This window comes from Acyrthosiphon pisum, chromosome A1, assembly GCF_005508785.2.
Source record: "Acyrthosiphon pisum isolate AL4f chromosome A1, pea_aphid_22Mar2018_4r6ur, whole genome shotgun sequence".
Taxonomy (NCBI): domain Eukaryota; kingdom Metazoa; phylum Arthropoda; class Insecta; order Hemiptera; family Aphididae; genus Acyrthosiphon; species Acyrthosiphon pisum.
Genome location: NC_042494.1, coordinates 53,758,948 through 53,776,531, shown reverse-complemented (window position 1 = coordinate 53,776,531; position 17,584 = coordinate 53,758,948). Strand labels below are relative to the sequence as shown.

At 25.0% G+C, this 17,584-nt stretch overlaps 1 protein-coding gene across 3 annotated transcripts in view; it reads left to right on the top strand.

Moving 5' to 3' along the window:
* LOC100164544 (acetylcholine receptor subunit alpha-type acr-16-like) overlaps nt 1-17,584 on the top strand; it is a 225,096-nt gene that overhangs the window by 202,588 nt on the left and 4,924 nt on the right. The window contains exons 7-10 of one of the 3 annotated variants that reach the window (XM_016809608.2): nt 2,397-2,591; nt 5,471-5,557; nt 15,542-15,651; nt 16,063-16,225. In XM_016809608.2, the coding sequence (XP_016665097.1) occupies nt 2,397-2,591; nt 5,471-5,557; nt 15,542-15,651; nt 16,063-16,225 (555 nt within the window). Of the gene's footprint in view, nt 1-2,396; nt 2,592-3,586; nt 3,674-3,931; nt 4,019-5,470; nt 5,558-15,541; nt 15,652-16,062; nt 16,226-17,584 lie in introns of all 3 variants that reach the window. The other 2 variants (XM_016809606.2, XM_016809607.2) reach the window with 2 other exon arrangements.

Genomic DNA, 17,584 nt, shown 5'->3' with positions numbered 1-17,584 from the left:
TTCATATTTTTACAACATTTGATATTCACTCGATTTCTCATGTAACGATTTTCTTATTTTGTTGTAATTAAAAAACGAATAACTGTAGATGCTTTAAAATTTCACTGAATGTTTATATAAATATTTTCTATGTACGATGAAATTTTGAAAATAATTTGACACTTTTTGAGCTGTTTACGAACATGGTCTTTCAATACGTTATACGTAACATTACGAGACTATCACTATGTTCTAAATGTATTGTTTATACTGTTACTGTATGTCTATTGCATCTGGAACTTGGGTCATTTTATCACTACATTGCAGTTAATTCATGGTTTTTATTACTTAAACCACTTAATTTAGGAACTATCATAATATTGCCGTCTTTAATCTACTTCAGTGATTCCCATAGCTATGCCATGCCGCCAGGAGTTCATGACATGGCCGTGAACTAGGATTATATGTGATTAGACGATGGAAAGAGTTGAAAGTATTTAATTTGTTTTAAATTAATAAAAGAGTGTTTGGTTGTACAACTATATAAAATAATTATTTTGCGTTTCAAATCTAGCTTAACCTTATATTTTATTGTAGAAGTGTAATATGTTAATTTAAGAAGCTCGAACACTGTATAAAATTGAATTTATTATTATAAGGTGCCCCGGAATTTCTAGAAAATATCCTAGGGTGCCTAGATTTGTCCAAGATTGAGAAACACAAATCTACATAGAACATAACGTAAGAAATATCCGTTATTCGATCGAAAGTATAATCCAATTCTCGTGTATAATAGTAATATGACTAATAAGCAAAAATAACTTTTTCTAGTTTTTTCCTCAAATGTAATATATTTTAAAGTATTTATTTAGAAGCTTGTATGAAGAAAGTTATAAGTCAAATATATAATTTCTTCAGGTGCGTCATAATGATACTATAAAAACTAATTTCCTTTCGCTTTCAACGACATTCCAGTTAATAATATCTATACCCAATTAAATAGGAGCAATTCCACTAATAAGTATATTATGTCACTTCCAACCCGAATGGTAATAATTAACGGTTTTGATTTCTTACATATTATAACAATTAACTAATACACTTAAACATAACGTTATACAAAAAAAAAGAACATTTTTGAGTCCATAATGCATAGATCACAAAACAATAGATTAAGTATAAGAATAAATATATTAAAAAAGATCTTTCAATACTTAATATAACTTACTTTTATAACACTGATACTTACCAGTATCTAATATGGCTATATCCATAACCACTCTTAAAAAACATAAAGCCTCGTCATCTTACATGACAAATATTTTCCAAAATGTATAATCGTTAAACGAAAACATAATCTTATAGCCAAAAAATTGTAATTTAATACTTTAATCATTCAAACAATATGTTATTCATAAGTGTGATATTATTTTATTGACTAAGAACCATGAAATACAAGGTCATTAGTATTCAAAGTAATTGAAAAACAAACAACAGAAATTCAAAAATTTAATTTTACCTATAACTATTTCGTATTTATAATAAAATCATATTATTTTCTTTGTTATAATAATACAATTATTTGAGTAAAGTTTATTTTATGAACAAGTACTTAGTAGTATAAAATAAACTCTAAAAATACATTATATTGAAATAACCGTGTAATAATGTCTAACGAGATTGCATTTTATTTTTTTAATAACAATATTATATATGTACTAAGTGTGAGCGTAGTATATTGTACAAAATATTTTACATCAATATAATATAATAATTATAACTATACTCTTTTAGATCAAAATCTTCTTATGGTTGATCGTTAATTGACCTCCGTTAATAACTAATATAATAAGAAAATAAAAAGTTTAAACCTTTGACAGAAAGTTGTATTTGCAACAGGTAATTTGAGTTTAATATAACGTTCCAAAATATTTTTTTGAAACGATTATGTTTCGATGTCCACAAGCCATAAAGTTTAAAAATAAAATGTACCTATAAATGTATATTTTGTCATTATTATAGCACTACAGAACATGAAAAACAAAATATTTGGCCCATTTTAGGATTTTGTAAATATACTTATGCATATCATTTTTTACAACATTTTAAATGAAAAACACATGATACCTAGTTTTAATTTTAAAATATACATATGTATAGGCTTTCTAACTAAGGTTAACCTACTTAACAAGTGTGGTAACTGCAGTTACCTACCATGGTAGGTGTTGCTTGTAGCCAGTTATTGTAGGTCTACCGATTATTATATATCATATTATATTAGATTTTAATGCATATTTTCAAGTTTTTCGGTGCATTATGTGCCGATTCCAGAGTTTTACCTACTGTTCAGCCGTGTTCCAGATGTGCACTCATTATAATATATAGTATACAATACCCAATGAAACTGCACGTTACAGGTATGCCTGGAAAAAAGAACGTGATAAACTACGCCTGTTGCCCAGAACCGTACGTGGACATCACGTTTACCATAAAGATTAGACGAAGGACGTTATATTATTTCTTCAACCTGATCGTGCCGTGCGTGCTAATCTCGTCGATGGCTCTCCTGGGCTTTACGCTGCCTCCGGACTGCGGCGAAAAGCTCACACTAGGTAAGAACGCGATATAGAAACCGGAAACAAAGACAACAAACATTTTATTACAGCGGACTGAGGAGTACACAGTGTGGTTAAAAGTGGCTTGGTGTGTAAGCGTGCTTTTTTGTGCGACTGACAGGGTGAGAGATAAGGATGAAGTGGTACAAATAGACGTTGAAGGATAAAAAAAAAACGAGATAGATAATATTTTGATCTTCACACCGGCGCCTGAATAAACACAGACAATGGATACAAGGATTTCCGGACTATGTTGATAATAATAGGTAATGTGTACGTGTAATCCTTAGCAGCATAATATGGACGTCATAATATTATATCAGCGAGAGTGCCGTGACGAGTATCTAATAGATTTATTCTCCTGATAGTTATCAGATACGGAAATGTGGTAGTGGTACTTTTTACTTATAGCAATAAACAAACAGTTTTGTGTTTATATAATGCATTCAATTTACGTGTAAGCGGCGTTTCCAGCAAATCCTTCGATCAGCTATAGGCCACAATTAATTTATTTTCCTAGGTTTACACATATTATTTAGTTATTTACCGACAACTACCATTATCACCACTGCCTGACTACCTACTACAGCTAGCTTATGCCGTAGAATATATTATCAACATTTTGAAACATTAATTCACATAATAAATTTAATAGGTTTCTGTAGGGTTTGGTTTAAAATATAGTACTTAGGTTAGTTTATTTACATAAATAAATACATACATTTTGATAATTTCCGTTTTATCCGATGTTTTACAATAGAATTATAAAAATCTGTAATAAAGTATAATGTGTTAATTTAAAATACATTTTGCACAAAAAAAAAATTGAAACTTATTTCATAAGTAAAAGAAAATAATCATAATATATTCTATTTTATGTTTTTTGAAATATCTATTTTTGAAGACTTAGTACAGTTTGAAATTTAATCATATGGATCATTTAAACAACGAGGAAAGCAGATTAGGAAAAATAATCAAAGTGTTAATTTCAGAAATAACTATACTACTGTCACTAACAGTATTTCTGAATCTGGTCGCCGAGTCAATGCCAACCACGTCCGAAGCGGTTCCCCTTATAGGTAGGACTAAGAAAAAATATCAACTTGCATGATGACATGTGTCATTGTCATTTGATACTTGGAGGAACCACTTCGTTGGACAAGCAATACATTACCTACTTACCTATACCTATTCGAAAATACTATTATATTATAAAATACAATTATTAATGTTAGTCGGAAAACCATTTTATTAAATTTTAAATAAAACATTGTTTTATCAAAAAAATGTTCCCAGATGTATGTTTCTAGGTCATAAAAATAAATTGGTTGTTACAGGAGTGACCATCTTGCTATCACTGACAGTGTTCCTGAATTTGGTGGCGGAAACGCTTCCACAAGTCTCCGACGCGATACCCTTGCTAGGTACCATAAAATACCCTATTCCTCCCAAATAAAAATAAATCTTGTGACAGTTAGTGATGTTTACAATTTAATTTTATCTATCTATTTATATTTTGAATAGAATATATATTTTATATTGTTACCATTTGAATGAATAATAACAAGAAATCGTACAAAAACATAGAACTCAATGATTAGAGTAGATAATTCAGATTGCTATATTTCTTAAAAAATTATCAATAATTTTATTTAAAATCACAAATACATTGTTACATTTAATTTTAAAATAAATTAGCATATTAATGTATTAATTTCTATCTTATTTCTTTTAAAATAGTGTTTGTTATAAACATTATTTAAATATATTTTAAATATTATGAGTGAACTATCATTTAATTTAACAAAATGATCACACAATACTATAACTTAATTGTTTTACTTATACAACACCTAGCAGTTATATTATAACTTATAGTACTCTCATTTTAAAACTAATAAGTAAACTACATATTATAAAAAAAGAAACGTAATTCTTCTTTTAATTGATTTTGTACGATTTTTATTTTATATAAACGAAACACCAGAGGCCAAGCCGTATGCTTGGAAAAGCTTATATACCTACTTGTTTCACAACAATAAATAATAAATAGTTCAATAATAAAACACTTTAATACGGCTTTGCCTTGGTGTACCTACTATACTCCATTTGATTCTTTCGCTCGAGTGCTTTTTCTCACTTCACTTTTCTCTCTTTTGTTATTGTTTTAGACATTTTTTACATATTTATTTTTGTTTTGTTCTTTGAACAATAATAATTGTGTGTCTTTTTGCATATTAATATCGATGTGAATTTGCAGTTTGTGATTGTATTTGTTTGCCTTTTCTCATCAATTAAAAAAAAATAGGCATAAAATAACAAAATAAAATAATACAGCTTGTGATAGGTACCAAATAAGACGTCAGTTATTTTATGTACTTAAAAAATATTAGATTAATTTGTTAAGATAAGTGTAACTACTTTTTACAGCAAATAAAAAATACAACCGTCAATTAACTATTGTGATTTAAAATAAAGTATGATAATATAATGGGTGTAAGTAAATTTATATCAGTATTAATAAAGAATTTCATTAAAACTGTAATACCTCAATGTACCTATTAAAAATGTTTAGCCAAACAAAATAATGTGATATTTATTTCTTGGTTTAAAATATAAATTCAATACCTTGAAATCAAAAATTCAAAATATTTATTGGTGTTATGAAGAACATGTACAAGAAATATAAATGAATATTAATAAAATATTAATATTCCCATCCAATATTATAATCTCGTGGCTAAGATAATGGAACCGTGATGAATTTAAATATAGATTAAGGAATGTCATAGATTTAGTAATAATATGTACTCACATATTTAGTAAGTTAATATGGTTCCAAAAACCGGTTACTTTTAACATTATTTGTGTTACAGGTGTGGCAATACTGCTTTCACAAGTAGTTTATCTATTGCGGTTGGCAGAAGTGTTGCCAGAATCCTCTGACGCAGTGCCCTTGTTAGGTTAGAGTTTACCATATTGACAGACACACTTCTTTTAACAACACGCTCATTTATCTTAATTCTCTGTGTTCTAACAGTATTCTTATATTTTTGGTCTGTAACCTAATCACTTATTTCGCACCGGGTGTGACAAGTATTCCTATTCATAGTAACTTTTTTTTAATCAACTTAGTAACAAATTATGTAGAAGAATACAACTTATTTTTAAACACAATTTATTTTACTGAAAAATTTCTTAATAATAAATGATACTAAAATGTATTTAAAAAAAAAAAAAACAATTTTTAATAAATAGTTATAATCCCAACTAAAAGTTAAATCTCAAAGTCATTAAAGATAACACTCCTCCTATTATTACATATAGGTACCTATAAACAAATACAAAAATGGGTATACATGCCAATACATTAGTTGTAAGTACCAAAAACTTCTTACAAAAAAAAAATCAATAATTATTAATTAGTGAGCATTTTAAGTTAATAATATAAGTTAGAATTAAAACAATGGTCGGAAATTAAACAACAATTATTTTAAAACCTGTAATATCAATCGTTCATCTTTTGCTCATTGGTTTTCCAATAATAACCTGTATTTCGCGTTTACTAATTAACAACTTTTAAATTCTAAAACTCTAACTATGTAAAATATTCAAAAATAAATTGGTCATATACACAAAAAAATTATCATTATGAAACGTATTATACTAGGAAAGGCAAAAAGTGTACCACGTTCGTAATGCACCAATCGGCCGTTTTTCATCCGGTTTACTCTAACTGTTTTTCTGTCTAAAAAAGCGCTATATTACCAAAGAATAGATTAAATCTATTTAATCTATTCTATGATATTACCACCTGCCGTTTTTAAAATGCAAGCCAACCGTTAAAAGTTCTCTCACAAACGTAGAACGCATGAAAACAGGAAAATCGGCCGAAAGAGTGCGTGACAATCGCGGCTCACTTTTCACCTCTCCTACTTTATAATTTCTAGTTTCACTTACAATCTAAAACTACAATATCACTAAAAACTAATTTAATTCACAATTTATCATAACAAATCATCTGAATACAAACATTTTTTTTAATCAAATCCGATTTTTACCAACGTATTATTCAATGGTTTTAAACATACTGAAAAATTATGAAATCTCAAAATTATTCTACTTAACGTGGAATAATAATGAAGAATAAATAAAATGTTATTGTTATTTCTGTACAACTATGATATTTTTTTTAGTTTTTAATGCAGGTACCTTTTGTACATTTTTGTTTCAATTGTTCATCAAGTACCTACATCCATATTCCGTTTTATGGTTTTTTTAGAAATCTAGTGATGTTTTAATATTGACTTTTTTGAAATCATTAATGGGCTTATTGTCAACTTAATATTTAATCATGATTTTGATTAGTTTTTTTAAATAAACACTGATACTAAAATCCCCATTAAAGAAAAGTTAATTTGTATGAAATATTAAAATATCATATTAGAATCTAATGTATTTAAGTTCTAAAATCTTATCATGAAATAAAAATTGTTGCCCTTTGCAATTACCCCATATTTTAGATCACGCAAGATTGTGTACAATATACAATATACACGTATTTTTTCAATTTCAAAAAAATATTTAAATAAATGAGATAAATTTATGTGACATCACATATTTAGGTTTATGACCTTGTTTTAAATAACTTACATTCTGAGACATACTCTTATTAATTTATGATGTAATAAGAACATCGCCTATCGTTGAACGAGACAATATTCAAATATTTTAAATTAAATGCTTGGAACCCTACATTTGATTTATGTGATTAATTTGTGAAAAAAAACTATGTATTTAATATTTTAGGATCTAAAGCCACTAATAAATAATTTGATAATTATTTTTCTGAAAATTCGATTTAAAAATTGTTATTTTTAAAACAATATTATTGTCTTAATTTTTGATATTCTTCTCATACTATGATTATTATTATGATTTTTTAAATTTCTATGATTATCTCATTGAAATTAAATATAGAATGTCACAAATTTAATTAATTATATTCAAATAATAAATATTATATATTCAGTAATATAATTCATCAATCATTAATAAATTACAAACACTGTTTTAATATCAACACTTTGTCACACCCTGTTTCAGTCAATTATTAAATATACGTTATAAATATATTATTATTTTATACCATATATTATACACTTTTGTATTAAACTTTCAGTCAGCTTATACTATAAAATATATATTTTTTTTTACTGTCTTCTCTGGTTTTTGCTATTTTTACTACTAACAATTTGTACATTTTTTGCATGCCAATAAATATAAGTGTAATACATAGAACGCAAAATACCTAATTTAAACTTAAAATTTGCTCGCCCATCGTGAACATTTGTTATACATTAACCAATATTTATTATTATATTTTGTCATGATACATATAAATATATTTTCAATATTAAAATGTTTGGGTTAAAAAATAAATTTTGGATTTTTCTTCTACTTTTTAGAATATATAACAGTCAAAAGAATTTATTAATCTTAAAAACACCACATATTTAATAGGTGACCCGTAATTTATTTTATTTTTTATTAAACACAATGTTTTCCTTGATGCAGTTTTTAACGTTTGGATTTTAACGTTTTAAATTGTATTCATATAATGGGTTTACTTATATGTAAATAAATACATAACATATTTTATAAAATGTGTAATATAATTCATGCGTCAGTTGGTTCTTTCTGTCTGAGTAGAATCATAAACAATTAAATTAAACGTCAAGTATAGCTTTGTATGCACAATTTACCTATGGTTTAAATTAAATATTTCTAAACCAAGATTATTAAAAATATTTTTACATTTTTATTAAGTTCGATAACTATGTATTATCAAAGCATTAGAATTCAAAATTGAATTTTAATAAAGTTATAGTAATTATTTGTATTAATTAAAATGTTTCCTCCGTGTCCTAGAATGCATATTTTCTCATATTATTCTATATAAGTTTGATACCATCTATAGTCGTTTTAAATTGTCAGATTAAAAGAAAATACTACCTAAGAAAAGATATATTTCAGATCAAAAAGTATTTAATAGTGAATAGTAAGTTATAAAAACACTAAAACATTAAAATATTTAAGACACTCGAGAGTAGTTGAGTGAAACTCATTAATTAATAATTATAGTAATATCAGTTATCATCAATGATATTAATGCCTGGACAATTTAACCAATATTTATAAGTATTTTATTTTTATAAATTATATAAGTGTAGAAATATTTATTATATAAATAAATATTGAGAACACTAAATTATATGTTTTAGTCTAGCATTAAAATGCTCTGTACTACAGTTATTTGACATCTGTAATACATTCACACAGATATCGTGTGGTTGTGGTTAAAGTTACCACAAAATATATCCATTATCCTCAGAAGACACAATGTTTTGAGTATAGGATTTTACATAGTTTACTAAATAAACAACTAACATTTAATAAAAATTCATAATTACATAAGAACTTGTAATTTTTTTAATGGAAACCTATTAAAATATTATACATAAAAATTAAAAATTAACACAAATAACATGTATAAAAAGAAAAATTGTATTGTTAAAATTACTAACAAAATATTTACCATTTTCAAGTCAAATTTCGAATTTAAAGTACAATAATATCATACTAGGTTGTACGTAGGTATCTATATCCATGTAGTTCTATCTACTTTTTAATTCATAATGGAGTGAGATATGTATTAGTTTTACAACAATAATAATGTTTTTTTTCTGTCATCCCGTTTTGGAACAGAAAGTTTTACTTCAATCTTTATTTTCTTACGAATAACAAATTTGATCTAGTTGGTACTTTAGGGAGTCAATAGTTAGAAACATTCAGTATTCTTCTTAATTACTGGTAAAAACTAACGAAAAAAGGCGGAAATGACATAAAGTGGTGTTTTTGGCAAAATTTAGTTCAACCAATCTGCAATTTAAGAAAATGCCAATTATTTATATTTTTTAATAATATGCCATATAATTATATAATATCATATTATTTCCTTAAAAATCTGAATTAGACGCTGATCAGCCGATCTTTTTTACTTAGAATTATTTTTTGATATATAATACTAAGTATTAAAATATTATTCGTCGAACAAAGACCTACATAATCACGAGGTACACTCGAAACCTACTACTGTACTGCAGTCAGCCGAGTAAATTCTTCTATTTTTTTTTTTAATTTACAGTTACAATTTTTTTAGAAAACAAATTAAATAATTCTATGTTTTTAATTATTTAATAGAACGCCTGAATGAATTAGAATACAAATCCATCCATAAAACTTATATTTCAAAACAAAAGTTTACTTATTCAGAAGTCAAAACCCAAAATATGGGTCAGTAAATTATTCTACAATACTTGGTATAGATGGTATACCTACTTCCCATTAATATTAAACACGTGTTTTCTATACTATTATACTATTATATAATATGTACCTACACATAGAAAATACATGTTAATATACTCATTACCTACCTACACTTCGGTTAAGGTATTTCAAATATGCCAACGCCACTTTCATATAAATACATTATACTACATTAGGGGTAGGTACATAACAATAAATTTAGCGTTTTTTCTATGTAAAACTATGTAACTATCGTGACGTTATCGCTAATTTACATGATATTAGCCGGGAGGCTCTACTATATTTTTTTAGTTTATTACATTTACAGTTGTATGATTAATTATCCTATTTACCGAAACTATTTAAAAATGAAATGCATCTCATTTTAAAAACTATTAAACGTTAAATTACCGTAGCTGTCTTACGAAAAAACATTAATTCATAAATTAACATAATCATGTATGTATTATCATCATAATATGAAATTAGGTATTCAAAATTGATGAATACCTACGTTTAGAACTAAAATATAATTATATATATCTGTAATAAATATTTAATAAAAAATACCCAGAATTCAAACACAAATAATAAATATAATATATATAATAATAATATATTAATACATAATATGTAAAATTGTAAAATACCAAACATAAATAGTTACTGCACAAAACATAAAGTATTTTCATTTTATATTCTAAAAACATGGCACTACAATAAAAATACTTTTTAAAGTTCAATAGTGATCTGAAATTGTAATAAATGTTTTATTAAAAATTTTTCAAATATAAATTAATTTGTTTATTTCCAGATATTTTCAATATAGTATTAGTGTTAAATAATAAATAACCATGAAACTGATTAGATAGAAAAATATTTTAAAAATCTAGTTTTTGAGTTAGGTACTAAGTTCTGATGTTATAACATGAAAATAACACATAAAGTATAACATGCAGTACAGCATTTCTTGGATTTCATTTTTTATAGCCTAAATATTAAAATGGTTGAAGATTATGAAGATATAATATCATTTAAATCAAATATCCATACATTTAGATTAATAGTTCTTAATAAATTCCACACAAAATAATAATATACTTAAAATAATTAATTTTTAAGAAATTCTTAATAATATTTTAAAGTAATTTTAAGTTAGTCTTATGGCAAAATATAATATTTTTTTTATTTATTCTTGTATGTTTTTAATCTAAAAATATTTATTATAACTTTCTAATGGTCATGGAAGTTTTATGGATTCACTTAAATTGTGATTACCTATAAATACATTACTACCTAATCGATGTAATACAATTAAAAATGTTTGCGTTAAGAACATTAATTTAAACTACTATTATTGTTACCGGGATAAATAATGTTTTGAGTATTAAATAGTAAAATTTATTAAACTTTAATGCGACATTTATATACCAGTTACCAGTCATAATTGTTCGGTTTCCTATTAACTTTAAAATTAATTTCTAATAATCTGGCATCATTGGCATGCTGTATATCACATTTCATGTTTAAAATTATTTGGTCACTAAAGTTGATTTTTTGATATTGCCGTATATGTTGAGGTCCTACCCTCCCAAATTGTTTTTCAATCGCAATAAAGAAACTTTTTGCCTATGTATACCTAATTATAAAAAAATCCAGGAAGGTGGCAAAAGACTCGGTGGATTAACGTAGTAAATATATTTGATAAGAATGAACCAGCAAAATGTATCATTTGAGACATCATATTATATAAAACAACAGTAGGTATTGGAGATATCTAATGATTGGACCGATGGTCCTTCATAGGTCGATAGGCTGAAGAAAAATATAAGAAATAATGACTATAGTAAAAAATTAAAATAGTCTATTATAAAATAATAGATCATTTATTATACAGACTAAAATTATAATGCCTTTTTGCCCCATCCCGTTGAAAAATGATAGATACGGCCTTCGTGGAGATGTGTTCTTGATTTTTCGAACAAAATCAAACTTATTTAAAATTTTTAAAGTGTTCCTATTTTACAAACGCTTTTTTTAGCTGAGGGAGCACCCTAAAAGTTTCAACCTATCGATATTAAATCAAGTCTGGTAAGTATGCTTTGAAAAGTTCATTTTTCGATTTTCCTCAGTTTTTTTTTTTATATACAATTATCAGAAAAAAATATGAAATTGAACTAACTAACATAATACTATTATATTTAAACTTTGAAGAAATTCGATTCAAACGAAATGTTATAAAAAAAATGTATCACCGATATTGTCAATTTTGCCATCATTAAATTTGATAATAGTTCATCCATGTAGGTATCCATTTTAAATAGAATACGTTTTTGAACATGTCCGTATATCATAATATGTAAAATGTTAAATGTTGTAACGTACTTTCTGCGATAAAACTATTCAAAAATAAATTTTACTAAAAACAATTAATATACATTATACATTAGAAAATAATGATGATATATTATTTGTATGATATTTTAAATTATATGTTTCCCACAATTATTGTCAATTACTGCTGATATAATATTTTTTAATGTTAATTACTATTAAATACACCATCAAAACCATACTTATAATGGTCATAATGTAATTGTTGTTTATAATGTAAAGAAACAATCTAGTTCAAAATAGGTTATTAGGTAACATAAATTGTATTAACTATAAAATCATCATAATAATAAAACAAATAAACAAATACTAATTCAATAATTACAACAATAAATCAAACGAACGGATATAAACAAACAAGCACCTATAGCTTATACTTGTAATAATATAATAAAGATCTGACCATCGCCATTGATGATTGATGCATAGTTTATTAAAATATTTTCACCATCCTAACAGTTAATATCAAACACATTTAAATATTTAATCATTTTTAAATATTGTATCATACATTCATACATGAATAGTATGGGGGAGTAGTAATAGTTTATGACGTGTAGTTATAGTTATTTATTAGAATTAGAAAAAAATAAACTACGTTTTTCGTTGTAATACTTATGTTCATTATCAATACCTACTTTTGTCTGTCAATATATTATCATCGTGTTTTAATCGACTTTTTTATTATTGAAAAAAATATTTCATAATGGTAGTTGAACCCCGTCATAAAATACGTCCTTATATAAATGTAATTTCTATAACTTTTATGAATATTTGAATGATTTTTTTCACAATATTTTTGTGCTTCTTGTCTGTGGAAAACTGTAAGCTAATACGTGACTGGAGTAACCAGCTACGTTATAATATTACGGAATCTGGCACACATGTCACGCAGTTTTATCTTCTCTTAAAACCTTTAACTATAATATATATTATATTATATACATGTAACAAATAAACCACCAAAGTGAATTTGGCTTAAGTTGATATCTATTATGTGACATAAACTCTATTACATTCCTCTATTTTCTATTAAATTTATACCTGTCGTATTTCCTGCATAACACTAATAATTATTTATGTTTCATGTTTGACTTCTCGTTTAATATAATTTTGAATTTTATTATTTTGACGTCCTAGTCTAACACAGGCTGTATACAATAAAAGTTTTAATAAATTCCAAATTTAAATAATTTTTAAAATATATATTTAAATAAAAAAATGGTTTAACTAAAATTTAAATAATATTATTTATATTTAAACCAGTTTCAATTGAAGCGTTAAATAATGATATTTTGTAGTTGATACATACTACCTCACTCCAAGTATCAACTGATCTGACGAGGAAATAATAATTGAGTATTAAAAAATATATATATTTACTTAATTAAACCTGATATAAATTTTTTTAGCTTTATATATAATCGTCGTCATGGAATAAGTGGTAAAGTGATAATTTTTATAATTGTATTATTCAATTTTAAATTTGCATTGATCCAGACATTTTTTTTCACTTGGTCGCTTTTTGCATTACATCACAGCAACTTAGTCAAAGTTGTGCAAAAATTAAATACCTAAGTGAAAAAAAAAACCAAAAAGATGGAGCTATAAAAAATTTAAAATGTCCAGTTATAAAATTTTCACTCACCACATTTTGCATGACAACGACGATATATTTACATATCTATGTTTTATTTGTGTGTATTTGTTTTTAGTATTGTTTTATTTAGTATCTTTATTTAATGGCATTATAGGTAGGTACGCAAGTAACATTTTGAATTTATTTATATAATTTGTATAACCAACTTATATAAATTTGTAGACAGTAAAACAGTAGGTAATAGAAATAATCGTTGATAATAAAGTATAATATACGCTTACTTGATTAATTTAATGACAGTTCAAAATATTTTTTAAAAAAATTTAGTGCATACCGAAATATGTGTGTCTCTTTAATATTGTATAATTTGTAAATCTTTTAAATAAATTTATGAAAACAGTATCATAAATTGTATTTAAAATGGATAAGCTATGAATCTAACTAATATCAAATTTTTACAATTCTTAATTGTTAAAAGTGAAATATGTTTGATTTAATAAAATACATATAGATAATTGATGTAATATTAAAATACTTATATGCAATATATTATATTATATTAATTGTATAGTTACGTACGTTAAATTATTAAAAATAAATATTTATATTATACATACCTAGGTATCAAAAAATACTCTTTTTTAAATACATTTAAAAAAATGCTTAAAAATACTCTTGCATCACTTGGTAGTTGATGATATTATTATAACGGTTGTCTAGTAAGATAATATCTCGTACCTACCTAAAAAGATAACTATCAATATTTTTAAACACATTATAATATTTTATATTTATATAGTAATAGAATATGAATATGGTTAAATAACTCGTACAACCACTCCATAAAATGAAATTAGTAAAGTTGTCTTCGCTGTAATTACTCTCCATTTATTTTTATTATATACAGAGGTACGTAAATAATATAAAACCAATTGTGTAATTTCGCAAAAAAAAAAAATCAAATTAACTGAAATAAAGCATTTAATTTAATGTAATTTTTAAACACTAATTCATTTTTTAGTCATATTTTGTACTGAAAAATAATTGTTATCATCAACTCATTTTATAATATACATAGTTGTTTATGTACATTGTATTTACCATAATTTTACTACCTAATAAAATAAAAACTAGATTTTTGAGACTTCTAAAATGTCATAGATATATGTTTTATAGAAGTAATATAGAACCTTTTCTTATTTACAATATTATTATATTAAATTACTAATACATAGGTTTATTTTTCAAGTAATGATAAATAGTTATAGAAATAGTTTTAAATCTAATATATTTATTTTCTATTTATAAGAATTAGTTTTAGTTTCTTCATTTTATTGCGTGCATACACAAATAATATTAGTTAAGCATGATTTATTTTTATTTACTTTTTTTCGTCTTAACAACTGTAATGCTTTACAAAATCATTACTATAATTAATAGAAAAATATACGAAATTGTCATTTGGAACCTTACAATTCTTTAGAGCACTGACAATTCATCTAAAATATATTTCGTTAAGGAATGATATAGTCCTCAATATAAAAATTATAAATTAAAAAAAAAATAATCAATTTTTCCATAGGTACATACTTCAATTGCATCATGTTTATGGTGGCTTCGTCGGTAGTTCTCACATTGGTGGTGCTCAACTATCATCATCGAACAGCTGACATACATACAATGGGACCATGGGTAATTTGTGTGTTAATGTTCTTTGTTTTTATAATTTAATATTTACAATACATACCAGAAAAATTAAATGACATTTATATAAACACTCTGATTCGATCCATTATAGCGAAATATAAATTTTATAAATTTTCTATAGTCAAATAATTATTATATAACTAAATCAATGCATGCCTGACATCCTATACATATAATAGGTACATATTGTAAGTACGCCAGAATATTCCCTACAATGATAAAAATGTATAAGAAAATTATTGGTATAGGTATGCTGATATAACATTTTATATATTAATCTAACCAATTATAATATTGATAAGTTGTATGCGCTCGTCATTTACCAAGTTGGAGCACTCCAGATATAATTTTAACCGTTATAATATTATATTATAAATTTCCATGATTTTATTTTAGGTTAAGTGCTTTTTCTTGCTATGGTTGCCGTGGATCTTGTGTATGCAAAGGCCAGGGAAAGACATATCGTTCAAAGCCATCAGAAGTAGATATACAGATCGGAGAGGCATCGAACTCCGGGAGCGATCGTCGAGAAGTTTATTAGCCAACGTTCTTGATATCGGTAAAGTACCTAGTTGTTGTATTTGTATCGTATTGTAGTTAAACATTTTATTTTTAATTTCGTCGTTTATTCAATTTGAACTATATTATTGGCATATGTCTTTACAAATTGTATGTTAGAACTTTGGAAGAAAATGTCAAAACAATGTAAGCCATATAAAATGTGTAAAGCATTGACATAGGTATATTTATCTGAATTGGCTAATAGTAATACGCACAGTCACTGTAAAATAGTACATAATAATTTCTCTGTTTAAACGTAGGTTTAATTTTTATATTACAGAAAAAGTTATTAAAAAAATAAATAAAGCAACTATATTAATTAATATTATATTTATTTAGCAAAAGTATAGCATTATAAATAGATTAAAAATCTATGATTTACAACTAAAAATAATCTTATATTTCTTTTTTAAAAATTGATTGATGATTTTAAAATAAATATTAACCGATACACTTTAGATACATTATTTTGTATTTATCTAACACACATATTCGAGAACTATGATCATTAGTTATAACATATTTTAATATAGGTAACATCGAAATCGGAATTACATTACTAATTGCTGGATGAGCAACGATGAGTGGTTTGATATAATATTATGACCTCATGATAAAACTATATGTATTCTAATATAAAATAATATGAATGTTATAACTGACATAAAAACTAGTTTAGACAATCATCCACAGAATTACAGAAATACAAAAAATAAATAAACCATTCTACTGTCTATTTTTAAATATTACGTTCAATCGTTTAAAAATGTGATTTAAGTTGGCCATGAAAAAATAAAAATGAAATTTAATAGGTACCTATTGGCTATTGTACGCTATCGTACGTTGTATTGGGGATGTAGTCATGTAGACATACATTTTTAAAGCTAGACAGTTAGCATAAACTATAGGTACAGGGTTATTTACCAAGCATGCTCACCACATTATTATCGTCCTTTAATAATAGATTTATTCAAATTCTGATTTTTGAAATTTCTAAGTAGGTACCTATACTGAAAGATCATATTTTCAAATGCCTACTGGACATTTGTATACTATTTTGGGTAATTCACCGAGTTCTATAAAAATTATTTTATAATATAATATATCAAGATCTACAATGAACTAAGTCTTATTATATCGAGTTTTATTTTTTGCCTTTAATTAGAGTAGCATATATTTAATTTGATTTATTATATTACATTATATTTTTATTTTTATTTTTACATATTTTATTAAAGGTAATAATATAATATAGTATTAAAATAATTTATAAAAACGTATAGTTATTAAAATGTTAAAATTAATACAAGTAGGTGAGAAAAAAATTCATAACTCAAGTTTAACTTATTATATTGTA